Source organism: Podospora bellae-mahoneyi, chromosome 6 (assembly GCF_035222275.1).
Source record: "Podospora bellae-mahoneyi strain CBS 112042 chromosome 6, whole genome shotgun sequence".
Lineage (NCBI taxonomy): Eukaryota > Fungi > Ascomycota > Sordariomycetes > Sordariales > Podosporaceae > Podospora > Podospora bellae-mahoneyi.
The window spans coordinates 1,862,942-1,879,759 of record NC_085885.1 but is presented as its reverse complement, the minus strand read 5'-3'; the positions used below and the strand labels follow the sequence as shown (position 1 = coordinate 1,879,759).

Below are 16,818 nucleotides of genomic sequence, written 5' to 3'. Positions count from 1 at the left end.
TGTTGTCAATGCGCCCTTGGCGTCGATGAGCACGAGATCCACATCCATGGCAAACGCAGGAGAGTTACAACTTGCCCTAGGTCGAAAGAGAGGTCAGTGTGCAAATGCTCTGATTGGCGCGCATCGTACTGACAACAGGCCTTGGTAGTACAACCTAACACCACTTTCATGTCTTCACGGGCAGCAGAACGGCCAACTTCGCGATACGATACTTTGCCCCGTCCCGGTCAATATTTCGACACCCTCAGGGGCAGAGATCATCGGGCCCCCTTCTGAGTGGACGGTGAAACTACCAGACAATATCTTGTTTTGAGAAGCTCAAGGGAAGCCCTCTGTTATTTCATCGCTGCTCAAATATTTTCTATGGCTGCCACGTCATGGATGGTGTTTCCGCTCTGGATCTCCGGCATGGCCTGGTGCTCACATGCTGAGAAACCTTCGAATAACCATCCATGCGTGTTAGCGCTTCCAGCAGCATACCAATATCTAAGTTTTATGTGATATTGAAATGTTTCTTCAGGTTTATTTTCTCGATAGCGGTGCTGATGCGATTGGCAGGTGGTGGTTTCTTGAGCCCCTGTGAAAGGGTTCGCCCCGTTTGATCGACAGCAAGGCTGCGAGATCGAACAAACGTTTCAGCAGATCCTCGGATTTCTCACCCTTGTTTTTTTGCTCGAAACTAGAAGCAAACGAACAAAAGAATAATCATGCGTGCACAGCCACTCCCAAAAAAAAAATCCCCTTGTGGGGAAAGAGAAGAGTTCGTGAAACTGATTTTGAGCAGCCAAGTATCGAGGCTCCGCCTGCGACTGATAACCTCAACAGCGCTTTTTTGTCTTACTTCTATGTCCCAAAAATGAACTGATGATGAGGATAGCCTTCAAAGAATGAGATTCTGTCGCGCAAAAAGGCCCTTTTAGAGCACAGCAAGCCACAAGGATAACTCACCGAGTCCTTAAACTGCTTTTTTGCATCGCTTTCAAGACTTTGCTGGGGTGCAATAAGTCTTGCAGCCCTATTGGCCGAACACGATGAAACCTGCCATCAGGGTGACAGCTCTCGGGGGTTTTATCGCCAAGATGTCTAACCGGGTTACTGTTTCTGGTGCACAGATGTTTCGTCTTGCAACTACAACTCTGGGCAGCCATCACGAGTTCTTACTGGCTTACGGGATATCTCGGCGACGGTGATGGATGGTTTGCCAACCTGTCAAAGCTTATTTGTCCAACCGAACAGTCAAAGCGAGTAGTGTGGCATCCGGAGCCAAGACGGATCTCGGGTCTGCCATCAGGGACCACGACAGGAAGACTCTGTTTGTAGATCTGTAAGTTGAATGCATGTATTGGTAAACAGGCTAGGTGATCTCTCCTGCTAACACTATCGTGATTCCCAGATCAGCTTCATGGCTATTGTGGATCACCCAGGAAATAAAGTTCAGCGTACTCACAACTTCTAGCTGGCTGGCTGCTAAAGTCAGCAGTTCTTCAAGCTTCACCGGTCTTCCTGGATGACAGCACGGCGAGAAATGCACTGGTACTGACTGCTTGGTATCTGCTGCGGAGGGGAAGGAGGCCGTCGACAAGACCCCTCGAAACTCTGGCGCTCAGCACTGCCTCACGATGAAGTTCCTGGGCAAGTGTTTTGGAGTCGACGCAACTTGCCCGAAGCGGTTGTTGCTGCGTGCCTGAGCGATTTCTCGTCACTTGAGGGGTAAGTTTCGACAACATCGGATGACAACAGACAGAGAGAATGTGCTGGCAAACTCGGGTGTCGGCTCACAAGGGCAGCAGTTGACCTTGATGTAGTGGACTCATGATCACAACGATATGGACGAGAGGGCTGAGAGAATTGTCTATAAGAAGCCATCACCATCCCTCTCTCATCAGCCAGTTCTACATCTTCATCCTCACCTTCACCCTCAAGCGTCCAGGAGACCAACTCAGCACCTTCTTCTATTCACATCTATCTTTTCCAACCTCCCGCCGGCAGGGTCCCCTTTACAACCTCTATCACTTTATTCACTTCTTCAAAAAACACCAACCTCACATCCTCATCATGTCTCCCTCTCTCACCACCCTTCTCACCCTCCTCCTCCCGGTCCTCCCCCTCGTCACCGCCCATGGCGCCATCGTCCAAGCAACCGGCAACGCAGGCGGCTCCGGCATGGCCCTCGGCATCGACACCACCACTCCCCGTGACGGCACCCGCCGCCGTCCCTTCCAGCAGGACTCCACCCGCTTCCGTGGCTCGTCTGCTCAAACCTTTGGTGAGACGATCGGTGCCGGCGATAACCAGCTTGAAGCCGGCACGAGGGCTATTCTCGCTGAGACAGGAGACCAGCTTCCCCAGGTCACCCCAGGAGGTGAGGTCTCGATGATGCTTCACCAGGTCAACGCCGATGGCGGTGGTCCCTACCAGTGCATGATCAATGCCGATGCCACAGGCCAACAATGGTCCAACATCCAAGTCACACAAAATGTCCCAGGGCGCAACTCTCGCAATCGGGTAAATCTCTCCAGCGATTTCAGACTATATCACGAGAAATCATGACTGACAAAGAGGATTACAGCAAGGACAAACTACCGCTTTCCCCCTGACGGCTAGCATCCCCCCTAATCAGCAGTGCACGGGGACTGTCGCTGGTCAGGAGAATGTCTGCCTTGTGAGGTGCCAGAACAGCGCCAGAGCTGGACCGTTCGGGGGTGTTGTGCCGGTGCAGATGGCTGGCGCAGCTGGTAACAACAATGCTGACAACAATGTGGAGGTTGGCAATGGAAACAACGGCACTGACACTGGAGCTGCGAACGCCAGACGCCTCCTCGCTCGCAGCGTGAAGGCGTCGGAGATGAAGCTGCAGGCGCTCATCCAGAGGGCGGTCGAGCTTGATGGTGATTTGAGGGATCCCGATGTGCTGGCTGAGTTCTTGGAGGACTTTGAGGCTTAAGCAAGGCTGTGTGGATATGTAGCTCCGGGGTGGAAAGAGCTGACGACACGAAACCGACATGAACAACAGGTGACTGGATGGCAGGCCACCAAGGCAAAACATTCATTTTTCCAATGTCATTTCCTGATGGTCGAGAAACATTTCTCCTTGTCTTGTTGGCACAGGTGGCCAATGCCACACTCATTGATACCCAAGTAACTGGTCATTTGTTTAGAGCAGAGAGTCTGCCTCTTATGTATATGTGTATATAGCTTGCATTTTGTTCCTGTACTTCTAGTCTTCTCGTTTCAAGTCGAATAGAAGTCACTCCTTTCAAACAGGCTGCTATCCTCAACTTACTTCTTTGTGCTTTTGTTTTTCTCAACAGGAGAAGGGTGGTGACAGCTCACGGACAAAAAGGGGGCTGGTGCCAAGTCTTGAGAAGAGAGCCAAAAACATACAACACCAGGGATTCCCCAGTGGTCACCCACCTGAGTACTGATCTGGCGATTAGCAGCTTATCTAAGGGAGAGCGGACGGGATCCCGAGTTTTCTGCTATCTGTGGTCGTATGTGATAACTTCTATTCGTTTTGCAACCTATAACCGATGCTAAATCAAATTCACGCTCGGCTCTCACTGGGCATAAGCCTTGTTTCGACGTCAGCGGCGCCGAAGCTGATCAAAGTTCTGGCGCAGAGAGTTCATTGTAAAAAGTTCGTAGCAAAGGAGATGGGTTTGTTTCTTGTATAAAACCAAAACCAGCTACTCTACCTTTTCTTTAGCCGTCACAAAGACCTCATCATCCGAGTCACTTGAGCTTAACCCCTCTATTTCCTCCCCAGGCTTGCTGTAAAATTCCTCCACATCCTTCGATGGACTGATTCTTGTAGACTTGACCAACAACGCTTCAAAACACTCGACCAATTCCCTCGTCAAGTCCCCCCTTTCCATCAACCTCTCCAGCGCAGTCATCCCCTGCCCGTCGACCCTACTTCCTAGTCTAACACCACTTTCCCCTGGAGGTTGCTCTCCAAAGCTCAACAGCAACCTCTTCATTGTCTGAACTCCCGCATATCTCGCAGCGGTGTGTAGCACCGTTCTCCCACTATCATTGTAAACATCAAGCCTCGCTCTCCCTTTTGTGCTTATCCACCAACACCCCCACAATATCCGTCTGGTCTCCCCACACCGCCAGCCCAACCGCCGTCTCACCACCCTTATCCTTGACCTCCACGTTCGCCCCGTATGCTATCAACGCCTCAACAACCCCCACATCTCCCGCCATGACTGCCGCCATAAGAGGCGTCACACCCCGCTCGTTTGCCATGTCCAGCCACGCCCCCACAGATAGGAGGTACTCTACATTGGCCAAGCGGGCGCAGCTACACGCACAATGCAGCGGCGTCTCATCATAGTTGTCGACCTTGTTGACATCCGCACCACCCCGCACCAGGGCCCGAGTACAAACATCTGATGCCGTCATAGCTGCGTAATGCAGCGGGGAGCGGCCACCACCATCGTGCAAGTCGGGATCGGCGCCAGCTGCAAGGATTTCAGTCACGGCTTTCAGATCGCCGCGCCAGGCGGCCATGAGGACAGCGGTACGGCCGTGACAGTCGCGGGCGTTGAGGGCGTCGGATGAGCAGGTAGCGAGCAGTGCTGGGAGGTTGGTGTAGGCAAGGCCGAGGACGGTCTTGTGCAGGAGTGAGAACTGGCGCCGGTCGAGGTCCAACGGGGCCGGGAATGTAGACTCGATGAGGTGTTTCCGTGCGTTGTTGGCTGGGGATGGACTCTCGATGGAAAGATTCCAGGCCATGTTGGCGGCCGAGTCGGTCAGCTTGGTGCTGTTTTCAGCGTGGGGGTCGGCGCCGCAGGAGAGGAGAAGCTGGCAAATCTCGTATTGGTTGCAGTTGAGGGCGAAAAGGAGGGCGTCGAGGGTCCCGTACAGAGACTCGATCATGTCTGCGGGAGAAGCTTGGCCTTTGAGGAGCAGGGTTTGCAGACCAGAGCAGTTGCCCGTCTGGATGTAGCGGAAGATGTCCGAGTCAGGGGGGACAATGCGTGCAACTGTCAGCGAGACGGATATGGAGGGTCCGTTGATGAAGGTGAGTATGATCGCGGGGGAGGCGATCCAGTGAGGGAGGTGAAATGCGCCGCTAATCATGGGCTGTGATCTGCGTTTGCAAGACGAGACGTCGCAGTCCTTGCGTTGGAAAGGGAATCCACGAGATCGCATGGCTACTGTGCCACCGAGATTCTTCCATGTCGTGAACAGCAGTGTCCATGTGCTGTGGCAGGCACACTTGCATGGGCCGCACATGAAAGTCGATGGGATAGGCCCAGGAGGAAGATTCTGATGATTCACCTTTGTCATTTCCTCTGTTATTGTCTGGGTTTCCTCCGTCTTAGCCAGTGGTAACTCGTTTGGCTTGGATGCGGTGGTAACTACCCCTAGAGCCCCTGACGCGTAGTTTTCGCTCTCTACGGTATGTAGTATCTGTGTAAGAAGCTTCTCCTGTCGAGATAGATGAGTCTGGACTGTTTTACACAGCTCAGCCTGGGAGAATCTGCGTACACGTCAGTCCATTGCCAGTTTACTAAGAGGCCCATGCCATGGTTACTTACGAAGACATAACTGCCAGCTCACCAACGATCAGAAAGCGGACATTCCGAAGCTTGTCTTGCATCTCATGCACCTTTGTCTTTTTCCGAACCCATCCCAGCCTCACAACAGACCTCTCCATTCCTGCCCTTTCATCTCCCCACTCAGCATCTTGCTTGGGCGATTTGAGAAGATACTTGTCCACCAGCAGCTCCATAGAGTCAAGGAGAGAAGCATATTGATGAAGCAGGCTCCGTAATGCCTCAAAATTGATGGGTCTGGCACCTTGGGCAGCCGCAATGACGGTAGATTGGAGAGAGGTGAAGGATGTCCTGGCTTCAGAGATCTCTCGAAGAAGAAGCTCGACTTCTGCGGGTGCTGTATTGAGTTCCTGAGCCTTGCGAACAAGCTTTCGCAGCTTTTCACCACCCTGGATAATGGCGATAGCGCTGGCCACAAGACTCAGCGGGTCAGCCATGTTCGAGGACGTGTGTAGGGTGTGTGATGGGTAATGCGCACGTCTGAGTATATTGTTGCTATTTCTCGCAGGCTACCTAGAACAATAATGCTCTCAGAGCGACAACATCGTCAGCCACTTGAGGAGATAAGGACCTGAAAGGAGGGTCTATAGCAAAGCGTCAGGTTGATGATAAACTTGCAGCTCACCGAACGCCTCTTCTGCTGCCAAGGGGGCTCAAGCGGCCTCCTGCTGAGAAGGCTACCAGTAACTGGCTCTACTGGCTCCTAGCCGCCCCCTCCCAACCCAACCCCAAGACGCAGTTGCAGCTAGAGGCGTGCAGTCAACAATTAACATGTCGTCCGAGCAACTCGCGCTGAGAATATTTGAGCCACCAACAATAGTTAGATACAAGAGAAAAATAGGTTACAAAGAACATTGGTTTTTTGGGGCCTCCAGCAAACCGTCGCATCGCGATAGAAGGTGTTACCTTTACGCAACCCGACAAACCTTGCGCCTCTACCAAAATTCGGTATTTCAAGAGATATCTACCTAGGTATTTTAGAGGCTTTTGCCCAGAACCTAATCAATGCTTCGGCGACCACGGCGCTTCTTGTAATTGGAATCTCGTAACCCCCTTCCAACAGCACCACCGTGAACGTTAGGACGTTGTGTGGATGAGAGAAATGGCATTGTCAAATGCACCTGCACCGGTAGCATCACCTGTTAAGTGTGTAGCAATCGGGCTGATTAGAGTAATCGCCGAGAGAGCCTTTTCTCACAGGCCATGTTAAGACGTGTGTGAGGGAGGATGTCGGCCGAACAGGTAGAGCAGCCTCCCCCTCCGATTAATATGCCGGCGGTGAACCAAACTTGCAGGAGCAAACAGGGCAAGGGTCCAGATGGGTGCGGGAAGTACTGCGCAAATGAGAGGGCAAGGCCACCGCCAAGAGAGCATCCGAAGAGGTGGAGAACCCAGCGGGTTTGGTCCAGGGAAGAGAGGATGAAGCGAGCCACAGAGCATTTGCGATATGTACAGACGGGTGCCATGCGCCACGGTGCCTTTTGGTATGTCGGGCCATCCCCTACCGAAGAGATCTATCTGCACAGACAAAGTCAGGAGAATGCTAAAAACGGGGGTAGGTGAATGATTCACCAAATGTCTACACGACATCCACATGCCACTAGGGATGCGCACAATGAGCCAAGCACCATGGCTGGGCTACCGCCACGTTGACTTTGTCCCATGAGGCAGTTGAAATGAGATTCTATACCAGATGAGTCTCTGTGTCAGGTTGTCGTGCGGATTGTTGTCAAGCCCTGTATTGTTGATGAAGAATGAGAACCCCCCACCCTGCGGGTTGAATTGAGGCAATCTCGCCCCAAGTCTGCCAGCTCAGCCTTATGAACTGATGTATCTGAATACCAGGTATCTAGATTTAATGATAACGCTTTATACTTTGTATATCTGCATAAGAAATCGGTGGTCAGAAGTATTATCTGTTTTCGCAACATGCGTTGTTGATGCAGAGGCTACAGTTTTACGAGATACCCAAGTTTTACACTCGTCAGACCGTATATATGCGTATTTCAACTATTACCAGATAAAATGTGATCGAATGAGTGATGCCAGGCTGTACAACACATAATTAAATTATCTCGCAGTAGATAAGCCAGTCCAAAGAGCTAGTGAATAGGTAGCTGAGACAAGGAACAGTTACTGGCTGGATTGTACTCATTCGTGTGGTTTCCTAATATAGGTTGTTACAAATAAAAACCTGATTGTACAAAGCATATCTGAGAACGGGACGATGAGGATTATGGTCTATAGAATAGTTTTATTGCATTTGCATAAACAATTAAATAGTTGTACTGTGATGTGCTGTACAGTGCTTTGCGGCAGTGGAAGGTACCTGGGAGTATACCCAGCTGTGGAATCGCACCCTTCATCAGTATACTCATTATACTATGCTTGATGTACTTAGGTGGTGGACAAGGTGTCCGTTGTACCCGCTGTGGAGTTTTAAAGGGTTTTGTTTACTTACCCCTTAATTACCCCTGGCAACAGAACCCTTGCATACTTTTATCACGCCCATCAATGCAAACACCATGGACACAGTTGTGTTCATGAAAAAATAATTGTAACTCAATGGGGGATATAATATTTGTGACCTCCATGCTATTAAAGCATACACGTGTGCCTGCCTTTAAAGTTCAAAGAAGGATTGTCCCTATCTCCATACGCCCGGATACTTCTTTCAACCATCGGTACTTTCTCTGTGCACCTCAAACAGCCGCACCTCTTTGAGAATCGCGCTGTTACCCTTCCTCTATGTGGTCTTTCCCACGATCAACAGACCGACGAGTAACGCCCTTACATAGGAGGAATGTCCAACACGTGATGAAGGTGATGCTGAGTTTGGAAGCAATCCTCATGCCGCACCGGTGGCTTTATCAAAAACAAAAATGAAAATGAAGAAAATCTCCGGGGTTTACCTACCCTAGCAAACTTTTTAAGAACCCGTTGTTGCTGTTGCTGCTGCTGCCACCTTGAACAATTTATCCTCCTTCCTTGGCCTTGGAATCCCCTCGACGCTGAGGCACGATAGCAAAGCAGAGCTTTGGGTCTGAGTTGTACTTTGAATTAATACGCAAGAGCATATCACTCGTCAAGTTTCTACCCAAGAAATGAGACTTGGCCCGTCATTTCCTTCGTTCATAAACGTGGGCTCACCCTCATGTCACAAGGCAACTGTCCTGTCGATGGCCGACGGGTTCCAAATCATGAAGCCATGTCCCAATACTTGCTGTACCTGGTGTCTTCCTGCCCAAGTCTCAACTCGAGTGCATATGTGCTATCCTTCCCTGAAATACCGCTACCAACTTTGACAGAATGATGCCACCCCTTCTTGTGTAAACATTTTCTGACAATGCTGTCCTCCGGCTCCTGTCGCAACCCTTACAGTTGGTGGCAATGTCCCCATGAAGCCATTCCGCTTACGGGTTCCAACATGGCCGGCCATATGTCAATAAATACAAGTGCCAGCACCGGAACGAACCCTCCCTTTCCTGCACCTTGACCTCCCAAGCTCTTCCCACAACTTTCTTGAATAGCCTCATGGAACGATGCCATCACGATTGCTCCACAGGACCAGCAAGCTGATGACCTGATTCAGTAACAACCTGCCTCACATGTTGAGAACCATCAGAAAAGGGGAAGTCAGTGCCGAGCAATGGAGCGCACCATAAAACTCTCCCAATCTTCCCAGGATTCTCCCTTCGTCTTCTCTTCTCTTCACCCTGCACCACCGCTTCTTGACTTTGTCATCCTTCCCCCTCTCTCATGATGTCTGTCCACAGTCAGCTTTCAGTCTTCTTCCTTGGATTCTCGACAGCTCGCCTCCTCAAACACTCATCCACCTCCATCGACCTGTCACTTGACATCGCGGCAGACTTGACAGCCTCATCAGACGGCAATCAACAGGTTCGCAGGCCTCGTGACGACCCCCCCTGCCAGTCAACTCATCATCGGTCACTGAGACATCAAAGGATCGTATTACATAGCAATTGGCTACCGCTCTTATGAGCTTCTTGTCCTCTCAGTTTGGTCAACTGCCTCAGAGGCTCGCTCGACTTGTTCCACCGTGATCTCGATGACCTGTTTCGACGCCAGCCAACTCTTCATCATCGGCCAGGTTCCTTGCTTGAGGTGGTTGCTCCTTTTTTTGACGAGAGTGTGTTTCTGAAGGCCGGTGGCCTAGCGATGATATCGTTACTTTTGCTTTAGAAGAAGCGGAATAAAGGACCTCACAGAGCCATTGACTACCACTCTCACAAGTCCTCTCCCCGGGTTCAATCGATAGCCTCAGGGGCACGGCATATCTCGACGCTAACCGGCTCCTCATCATTGGCCGGTTTCTCTTCAGGTGGGCGTTCCTTGTGCTGAAAAGTCTGTTGTTTTCTGAGCGTTGTTGAGCGGTGATGATATTTCTTAGCGGATGCTTAGGGACCCCCACGTAGCCGTTGGCTACCACTCTCACAGGTTTCTTGCCGCGAGTTCGATCGATAGCCTCGGAGGCACGGCTTGTCTTGACATGATCTGCGTGTTGACACCGGCCAGGTCTTCATCATTGGCCAGATTCTTTGTTTGAGGTGGGTGCTCCTTTTTGTTGAGATTCCTTTTCTGAAGGCCAATTTGGCCTAGCGATGATATTTTGTTCAGCCAACAACAAAGGACCCCATGTAGCCATTAGCTACCACTACCACAGGTCATTTCCCACCTCCCGGTCGGTCTGATCAACCTCAGTGGCGAGTAGCGATGCCGACGACGTGTCTTATGGCTCGGCTTCATCATTGGCTTTCAATCGTGTACACAAGCAAGAGGGGTGGATGGGTTTGGTCAACCTCGGAGGCTCGGTGGCTCAAGTGCCATGTTGACGACTTTTCACGGCTGGCCGGCTTCGTCATTGGCTTGGCCTCAGCTACTCCAGTGACTCGACTTGTACCTTGGCACTGTGGCGGTTGGGTTGTCGAGGGCTTTGCATCATTGACTTTCATGGTTCGTGGGTGGTTGGATGACAAAGATTTGCTCATTAGAACTTGCGGGTTGTGTAAGGATTTGTGGGATTGGATTTATGGGACGATGGGACGCAACGCAGGTGTGGACAAAGTGATGAATATTGTGATGGGATGGAAAAGGAAGGAAAAGCCAAGTAGCCCAGGCTGGAAGTTCAAGCGGACCTGGGAGCAAGGCAGTGGGTGGTCAGTGCCCACTGCCCACGGGATTTGAGAGAAAGGGATTGAATCTGAAGGCGATGAACGAGTTTGACGCCTGAGAACTTTTAGCTATGGCTGACGAGACGGCAGGGATGCGAGGGTGGTGGATGTGATAGTCGTCTGAATTAGAGTGCTGTTTGCTGTGTCGAGTGGCCGCTGAGTGTACTGTGATGTTTGCTGTGTCTGTATCTTGATGCGCGTTGCGGGAGGAATTTTGATGACCTTGTCCTGTCGGATTCGGCAAGAGAAAAGAGGAAATTTGTGTGCAGATGGGCTTAACTTTTAATATCTGCGGGAGTCCGACGTGGCCTGAAATAAAGTTTGAAACCCCAGTTTGTGTTCAATCACCCGGGTGGCCTCGTGTTGAAGCCACAATCTTGTCAGGAGTCCACGGTGGCATTTTCCATGTTCCTTGATATCTGCATTAGCTGCATTATCTGAAGGACGCGGGTAGCTAGCTCTTTTGGGCCCCAGTTATCAATCCTCTGCTTTACTCCATATACCATCATCTGGAGTTTTGCCCCCCGTGCCCCTCATATCCGTTGCCCGTGCTGCCATATATATCATCACATTCTCGTCAATTGGTGGTGACGAGACCTGCGTCTCGACAGTGAAGGTGTCAAGGTCGTCACCGTAAGTTTCCGCCATGTCTTCCACATGCTCCGAATCTCTCGGCGGGGAAAGAAAGCCACTTTCACCGGCACCGATAATTGCCCGTAAGAAGATACTCGCCATCTTCTCGTATCCAGAATCTCTGGGGTGGATCCCATCCGACCTGAAATCATGCCGACCCATCACCTCGAATTCTGCTGCTCCGATGCCGACCGCCCACATATCTGCGAGTACAATCTTCTGCGCCCGTTCAGGCTCGAGAACCCAAAGACGATCGGCAACAACCTCTCGTGCCATGGAGGTTACATAGTCCATGTTTTTGTAAATGATTCGATTCCCGGTCGGGATGATGGTGGACAAGATGATGGTTGTGTTGGGCACCTGATCGAAAAGATAGTCTACCATGTCGGCGTATCACTGGTAGATGCCGCCGATCCAAGGTGATGACCCTGACCCGAATGCTGGCATGGAATAGTTGTATTCTGTCTCGTAGAGATCATTTTGCATGAGGGTGTCGAAGGTGCCGGCGTGCATGAGGATGACGTTGGGCTGGTACTTGACCCAGTGCTTGGATAACCCGTGGATGGTGGTCACTTGGTCCATCTTGTCGCGTGCCTCGACTTGGTTGTTGTTCATGAGGCCGTGCTGCTTGCTGCCGACCATGTTGACTTTGTAGCCTGCCTGCCGGAGGGAGTCTCGGAGGTATTTGCGGTATCTGGAGATGAGTCAGTTTGAGTGGCTGGTTAGTTATGCACCTCAAGATTGACAGCTTACCCATTGCCATGGCTTGAGCCCTGCCCATAAGTGATGGAATCACCGAGGGCCAGAATGCGAAGTTCAAAGTCTGGAGGGTTGAAGCCACTGATTGTCCCTTCTTTATCACTGCTTTTTCCCGAGATGTCTGGGTCTCATGTTTTGCTTCGTCACTGATAACTCTCTGTTCGCCATCTTGGCCATTGGAGACAGGCCCAGGAGTCGACAAGGCGAGCCTCGAGAATATAAGTGTTGCAATGGCAACAAAATGTCCGTGGCTCCGCCGAGAAGCACCGTTGAACTTCATGAATTATCTCAATCATCTTGACGAATGTTGGAGATGCTGGAAACTGGGCCTGGTCAAGTAAGAAGATGTCTTTATCAATGAGCTTGTCCAGCAACCAATCACGCTTGACGTTCCTCCTTAGCTCACGACACAAGATCCAACACACCTTGACAGTCATGACCCTTACCATTACCTCCTATTTCTTAAGCAGCCTGCAAAAAAGGCAATTTAAAATCTATTATGGTATATAACCCCCCCACAACAACAAACATGCTCACTACTTGGTGTCCGAATCCATCCACATCTAATAGATCAAAAACACGCCGCCGCCCCTTCCACCTTCCCCTCCTCCCCTTGAGGCTGCACCGCCTGCTGCTCCCCCATAGCCGCCGGCACCACCTCCTCAGGCACATCCAGCGCCAAATCCGCCCTCAACCCCGGCAGAAACCTATCAATCCTCTTCCACGTCTCGTTCCACAGCTCCTCCCTCTCGGGGTTCTTGCTCGGCGGCACCAAGTACCCATTACTTGCCATAATAAGCAACACATTCTTCAAATTCTCCGGAACAGCCTCCTCCTATTTTGTCAATCATTAGCAAAAGAATCTCCTTTACCTCGACAAGAAAGCTTACCAAACTATCCCCCTGCCCACTATTCATCAACCGATCCATAATCTCAATAATCCTCACCCACAACCCCAACAGCCCCTCCCACTCGCTCAGCATGACCAAATACTGCAAGAAAACTTTGCTCAGCAAGCTCGCAACCTGCACCCTCGTCTCGCTCATCCCGTCCCGATCCGAGCTGAAAACCTCCGGCTTCAACAGCCTCAAGATAAGCGGGAACAGCACCTCCCCGAAAATCGCCGTCCACTCATCATGCTCCTCCTGGGACGTCAGATCTGGGCTAAGCAGCGTCCTTTGCAGGCTAGAAAACGCCAAATGTCTAATCTCCCGACAGGGGTTCGTGCACTGCGTTGTTAGGGCCTGGAAAACAGGAAGCCAATATGCCGACCACGCCTCCCTGCTCTCTAGATGACTCTGGGACATGAGACCGGGAATGCGAGACGTGAGCTTGTAGATTCCCTCCAGGGCCCTAACGCCCCTTTCGACAACCTTGTTGTCACTTGGTTTCTCAAGCTTCTTGGCAATGAATTTGCGGCCCTTGACCTTGCGGTCGTTTTGCTGCTCTGCTACCGCGCCGACGCTCGCCATGCTGGCATATTCGTTGAGCAACGAGAGAGACGCCTCGTAGTTGTCCGCCATGATTGCCGAGGGGTTGCTGTGGATAACACCCTTCTCCAGAATCTCAAAGACGGCCTCTGCTGAGTCTGGGTTGGTGGCGAGGGTCTGGAGGATGACCCAAAAGTCGGGTGAGGTCATCATCTCGTTTCGGAGAGGGCATGGCTTTTCGATGCAGAGCTTTAGGCCGCGGAGGACGAGACCAGACGTCTTTATGAGGGTGTCTTTGGGGAAGCTGGAGACGGTGTGAAGGAGGATGGGAACGCGGACGTAGTCAAAGTCGTAGCTTGCTTGGAGGAGGTTGAAGAGGTAGAAGGTGGCTCTCTCGATGAGGACAGGGTGGTACCGAGGAACATCTCTCAGGATTTCCTGGATAGCTTCCACGACCCGCTTCCCGAGAACCTCGATGGTGGTCTCATCACGAAGGGCGAGGACTGTGCAGAACTCCAAGATGTATACCAACCCCGGGTCGTAGACGGCGGTGGTCTGACGAGGTTTCTGTCCGTTAGTTCCAGACGGTGGGATATTCTCGGCCTTGACAGTGATGACGGTCGACCCATTGTCTTCTGGAATTTGTGCAAGCAAAGAATCTACCAGTGCTTCAAGGTTGTGACTTGGTAGGCTCGAGACATTGGCAAACACATCCCCCATGTGACACTGGTTGACGCAGTCGACAGTGCAGAGCGTGCTCTCCAATTCCTCATCTGAAGGTTCAGGCGGGTCATCGGCCGCATAGCTTGAGATATACGAGGTGAATGCCGAAAAGAAGCCTGTCTCGTTCTGCTTGGCACCCCGATCAATGACCTGAGATGGCGGCTGCAGAGGAATAGGCGGCAGCGAGAGCTTATCTGCTTCTGTCGAGAAGAACGGCGGTATAAGCGAGTTGACAAACAAGTTGAGCCATATCCGAATGATCTAAAAACGATATTAGTACCAAACCCATATATGGCCTAGGATGCTCAGGGGGCAACTCACATGCTTCCAACTCTTCTTGATCACCGGCTCACTCCCAGTAACAACCCTAAACAACACCAACGTCGCCAACTGTGGCCTCACATCCCTCCCAAACTTGACCGCCAGCTCACTCACCATAACACTATTATCCCCAACCTGCACCTCGGTATTAAGCGTCGTATTCGACCCTCCCTCACTGCTCAGAGTCGAGATATAGCCCAACCGATACACAATCTCATCCAGCGCCTCGCTATTCCCGTACTTGGTCGCGATCCTTGCGCACTCATCGAACCCGGTAATCACCCTCGCATAAACCGTATCATCGGTCGCCGACATGAAAACAAAAAACAAACACGACACAATCGCGTTCCACGTCGTGGCAAACATGTCGGCATCATAAATGTTCGTATCGCACAACACCAGCGGCCCGGCCGAGTCAGACTTGAGAAGCAGCTCCTTCCAGGCATAGTCAAACGCATGCTTGTTGTCATGCTCAGAAGGCAGGATGATCTCGTTCGTGCTGATGGCGTGGAAGATGTCATGGATGTACTCCGGAGGGAAATCCTTCCCGCCATTGACACCCCGCAAGTTCCTCGCAAAGGCCGCCTCGTTCATGCGAGCTTCTTTCTTGATGGTTGGATTATGCTGGTCCGTATTCAGCATGATAATCGCGTAGGAGAGGACATAGACCGAGTCCTGGTCTGCGATGCCCTCAGGCTCCGACTTGAAGTACTTCTCCGAGAATGAAACAACCACCCTCTCAATCAGAGGCGCTTCGCCAGGCAGGCGGAAAGTTCCCAGCATCATGCGCAGCGCCTCGTCTGCTCTCTTTCCAGAGAAGTCAAACTGATCCATAAACGCATCTAGAATAGCCTCGTTGCCTCTCTTGGTGAGGAACTCGCCAAGCTGCTTCTTGTTGACTCTTGTCGTACCCGACAAGAACTTGGCCACACAGACTGGGTCTTTAGCATCGGCAATGATCCCCTTTTCCTGTAGATATGCCAAGCCGCCCTTTGGATTTTCATTGAACTTGTTTGCGCCCTTGATGATGAGCTTTTTCCTTCGCCTCTTTTCTCTGAGTACTTCCGGGTCGGGATAGCCCTCTGTTTCAGGGGTCTGGTCAAGTCTCTCTGCAATGTACTGGATAAAGCGAAGTAGCGCATCCAAACAGAGAGGAGGCACGCTTGTCGTGCTCCAAGTAGCCGAGTCTGGGAGCGCATTTCTTGACAACAGACCGATCATGTCCTCACACAGATCAGCCCTGTCCTCATCGCAGTCATAGTTGACAAACAGATCCACCATAAAGGTAGGCATGCGAGCCAGCACTCCAATATTCTCAACCATAGCCTGTCTGGCATCTGGTTTGCGTGCGCCCCCTTCCAGCCCCAACTTTTGGCGGTCCTTGACTGGAACAGGCGTAGAACGGCCACTACCTTGCTGCGATGGTGGTGGTTTGACCAACTTTGGCGACTGTGGGATGCCCGAATAAAGACTGGGGTCAATACCTGGCTCTCGAGGGATCTCCACCGCCGGATGAAGGCAAGCGACCAAGTAAGACAGGTACAGCTCCTGCTGAAGCTTTAGAACATGTCTGCAGGTTGAAAGAAGGGTGCTGGCCACAATCAACGCTTCCTGCAGCACGGCCATATTATCGGAGCGTACAAGCTGGAAGAGATAGCAGCACAGCTGATCCTCTGCAATCGCCGCAAGCGCTGGGTGCCTCGCAATCGATGGCCCTGCCACCTCAAGCGCCACGTGGATGATCCTGAGAGCCATGACTCTCATTTGATCGGGATGGCGGCGGTCATGAGGGTCCAAGAAGCTAACCAGCACCCTGAAAAGCTCGCGGACCGATGGTAACGAATAAGGCCGTAGGTCAAACGACTCAGAGCTGATTTCCGTGTTAGAACTCGTACTCGGCCTCCCCTGTTCTCCAGCAGCAGCCGTTTCCTCAGTACTGCTCGCCTTTTCCGAACTCGATGAAAGCCTCGGCTCATCAACCGCCGACGTCTCCAACAAAGTCGTCTTCTCAGTCGTCTCATCCCCTTCTCCCTCAACGACCCCATCACCCCCCTCAACCGATACCTCCCCCTCCTCCCCCTTCTCCAAAACCCCCACAGCCTCCTCACTCCCCGTCCCCTCACCCCCAGTCTCCATCTTCACCCCATCATCCCCCCCCATCTTTCCCTCCAGCCCCCCTTCCCCATCCTCCTC

At 51.8% G+C, this 16,818-nt stretch overlaps 5 protein-coding genes across 5 annotated transcripts; 2 read left to right on the top strand and 3 right to left on the bottom strand.

Annotated features, from left to right (window-relative positions):
* Positions 1 to 1,193: 1,193 nt before the first annotated feature.
* Positions 1,194 to 1,511, top strand: QC761_0092810 (uncharacterized protein; the record flags this gene model as incomplete). Its single annotated transcript, XM_062872986.1, has 2 exons — positions 1,194 to 1,324; positions 1,394 to 1,511. The coding sequence occupies 2 exons, from the start codon at positions 1,194 to 1,196 to the stop codon at positions 1,509 to 1,511; spliced, it is 249 nt and encodes an 82-aa protein (XP_062729494.1).
* Positions 1,512 to 1,812: 301 nt separating this feature from the next.
* Positions 1,813 to 3,264, top strand: QC761_602010 (uncharacterized protein; the record flags this gene model as incomplete). Its single annotated transcript, XM_062880660.1, has 2 exons — positions 1,813 to 2,505; positions 2,570 to 3,264. The coding sequence occupies 2 exons, from the start codon at positions 1,813 to 1,815 to the stop codon at positions 2,942 to 2,944; spliced, it is 1,068 nt and encodes a 355-aa protein (XP_062729493.1). The 3' UTR covers positions 2,945 to 3,264.
* Positions 3,265 to 4,044: 780 nt separating this feature from the next.
* ASB6 (Ankyrin repeat and SOCS box protein 6) lies at positions 4,045 to 6,004 on the bottom strand (the record flags this gene model as incomplete). Its single annotated transcript, XM_062872985.1, has 2 exons — positions 4,045 to 5,405; positions 5,572 to 6,004. The coding sequence occupies 2 exons, from the start codon at positions 6,002 to 6,004 to the stop codon at positions 4,045 to 4,047; spliced, it is 1,794 nt and encodes a 597-aa protein (XP_062729492.1).
* A 5,232-nt stretch (positions 6,005 to 11,236) lies between these two features.
* QC761_602057 (uncharacterized protein) lies at positions 11,237 to 12,431 on the bottom strand (the record flags this gene model as incomplete). The annotated part of the gene is given in 4 exon segments (XM_062880661.1): positions 11,237 to 11,658; positions 11,774 to 11,820; positions 11,826 to 12,066; positions 12,146 to 12,431. Coding segments are annotated over 4 exon segments (996 nt in total).
* A 291-nt stretch (positions 12,432 to 12,722) lies between these two features.
* GEA2 (GDP/GTP exchange factor for ARF) lies at positions 12,723 to 16,761 on the bottom strand (the record flags this gene model as incomplete). Its single annotated transcript, XM_062880662.1, has 3 exons — positions 12,723 to 12,986; positions 13,042 to 14,565; positions 14,626 to 16,761. 3 exons carry the CDS (start codon positions 16,759 to 16,761, stop codon positions 12,723 to 12,725), a joined length of 3,924 nt encoding a protein of 1,307 aa, XP_062729490.1.
* Between the last annotated feature and the right edge of the window lie 57 nt (positions 16,762 to 16,818).